Source organism: Strix aluco, chromosome 7, assembly GCF_031877795.1.
Source record: "Strix aluco isolate bStrAlu1 chromosome 7, bStrAlu1.hap1, whole genome shotgun sequence".
In the NCBI taxonomy this organism is placed as follows: Eukaryota; Metazoa; Chordata; class Aves; order Strigiformes; family Strigidae; genus Strix; species Strix aluco.
The window spans coordinates 40,225,821-40,228,320 of NC_133937.1; the positions used below are offsets into that span (position 1 = coordinate 40,225,821).

Sequence of the window (2,500 nt, forward strand, 5' to 3'; positions counted from 1 at the left end):
TTAGAGAGATGTTCAAAACAGCAAAATTTGCCAAATTTGCAAAATCCGCACCTAAGAAATCAGTTGAAGACATTACTATAAAGCAATTCAAAATTCCAGGCCTCTGCACTGAGAGCCAGACCGTCATCTGGTTCAAATCTGCGGCGCTTCCCTGTGTGCAATGGAACTGCACCAGCTCGCAACAGCTAAAATATCTGGAACTTAGTCTAAGGCTTTTAATTCATTCATTTTTTTTATTTTGCGGAACACTTAGCTAAATAGCCATACTTGTCATGGTACTCTGCTGAAGCTTTACATGGACTATGTTCATAACCGCGTTTTTAAGCCCATAACCATGACCCCACCTGCGGTGACCACCTCTGCAGCAGACTACGAAACCACTTTCCAGACATTTGTTAGCACCAAAAGCACCACGGTCGCTACCATCCCATTTGGTAACTCTGGTAAAAACCCAATCAGAAAGATCAAGAAAATGTAAATATTCTCTCCCTTGTCAGCTAGAAGGGAGGCACCCAGGTGTGAATGCGAGCACCGGTTTTGCTCAGGTTGCGATTCCTTTGGGGAGAGATGGAAGATAGGAATCTCAGATGCCTCCTTCACTTAAAAGTTCATTTCAGCGATAGATCTTAGGCAGACAGAAAAACATATCTGCGATGCATTAACTGTTTAAAAAGTCCTAGCTTAAAACTACCCAGGAACACAGTTTTCCCATTAGATCTAAATTAATAGATAGAAACAGTTGCAGTCTAGTGGGAAAATATTCATCAAAATGCACATCATCTGCACATCACCTGCAATCTGCAGTATCTACCCAATAAGCAGCAAGAACTCTCCCCGAATCCCTGCAGTCTGTCGAGTAAACAGTTAAAGGCTCTTTGTTTTCAAAAGAGAGATTGATTCATCGGATCAAATTTATTACCTAGAATCCTCATCCAAAAGTACGGTAAATTAAATTGTTATTTCTCCCTTTTTTCTCCCAGCACCTCAGTTAAATTCATTGTTAAATGTCATAAAAACTGTAACACACATTTTAGATAAAAAAATCAGCAATACTTCATCCCAAAGTAAGAATTTTCACATTAAAACCACTGAAAACCACAAAGTTCCGACTTTTTCTTGTTCTCTTGTAAATTAAAATCAAATGTATTTAAAAGAATTGGCACAAATAAATCATTCCCAGGCTTGTGAGTTTGTAACCCAGGTTTCAGGTCTGAAAGATTTTTTAGAGCCAGATCGTGAGTAAGGTTGGATGAAGTTATTTGGATCCAACAACAGCTACTTGAACTGGTGCCTAAAACTTCAACTGAACCTTTAGGGAAGTTCAAGAAGTTTGGATAGATAGGCTGAAAAATATTTTTCATCACTGAATACTTCTTAACTCCTTTTTCTGGCTGGAGCAGAGTAGGAAATACCGTTGTTAATCTATTTCTGGTCAAAATGAAAACAGGAAGTAACAGGCACCTTGTGAGAGAGCTTGATCTCATGAGATATCGAGACATTTTTAAGACCCAAGAAGCTTGGAGAGGCACCAGAGCTTCTGGGTGCCCATAGGAACAGGTATTTTCAGGTCCAGCTACCACCAGTTACATTTCCTGCAAGACACATCCTATCTGTTAACAGCACCGTAATGTTCACGCTTTGCATTGCCTGGATATCATTAAGAGATGGGAATTATTATCCCGAAAGGAGTAAGGAAACCGTACACTTACCAGTGTAGACGAATCGGCCGGGAGCACCTTTGCAGAACTGTTTGGATTTGTAGGAGAGAGTTACTTCAACAACGCCTGGAATGTGCCGTGGTGGTGTTTGAACTCTGATGGCATGGGGTGTTATCAGCTATAAAAATCGTACAGAAAACATACCTTACATCAAGATGGCACTGATAAGACTGATGCCAGCCAGCTTACATAATTACAAAAATGACTTTCAATCGTATTCGTTCTCTCAAAATTCTCCCTTCTTGCTGGTGCATTCGAAGATACGGGTTCTACAAGTATTTTTAAGAAAAAGCTCTGTAAATGATCCTTGGTTTTCGTTTGCAGGAAAGGCCACAGGGCATCATTCATATGAAAATTGCCTCCATATGTCTCCTTAAGGCTACTTCTAGTAATTTTAACACTAATTGTCCAATTGTACTGGGAGACCTCCTACAGCAAGTCTTCCACTAGAGGGCCATGATGTGCCTCAAGTATATTTCTCGCCGTGTAGTCAATTGTCACATGTGAATTCATGGTTAAAAAGGCACCGTGAAACAAAATCTCATGATACCTCATGTCAATAGCCTATTGACAGCTTGTTAAAATCATTCATGGAAAAATGTTACAGTTCAAAGCCCACCAATTTAGATAGCTTACCTCACTCCAGACCAACATAGTTCCAAATACGACTTGTAAGCCATCAAAGAAGTTGTCTCCGATTATGATGACAGTAGCCCCACCAGTAGTCCAGCCTTCACTAGGACTGATGGCCTTTATGCACGGAGTAGCTGCTTGTACAAGAC

The 2,500-nt window shown here is 40.3% G+C and overlaps 1 protein-coding gene across 8 annotated transcripts in view; it reads right to left on the minus strand.

The window, feature by feature from the left end:
* Nucleotides 1-2,500, minus strand: part of EBF3 (EBF transcription factor 3) — a 121,296-nt gene that overhangs the window by 31,815 nt on the left and 86,981 nt on the right. For all 8 annotated transcript variants that reach the window (XM_074831543.1, XM_074831544.1, XM_074831541.1 and 5 more), the window contains exons 9-10: nt 2,355-2,485; nt 1,710-1,836 (exon numbers count right to left, since the gene is read on the minus strand). In XM_074831543.1, coding sequence (XP_074687644.1) covers nt 1,710-1,836; nt 2,355-2,485 — 258 coding nt within the window. The remainder of the gene's footprint in view (nt 1-1,709; nt 1,837-2,354; nt 2,486-2,500) is intronic.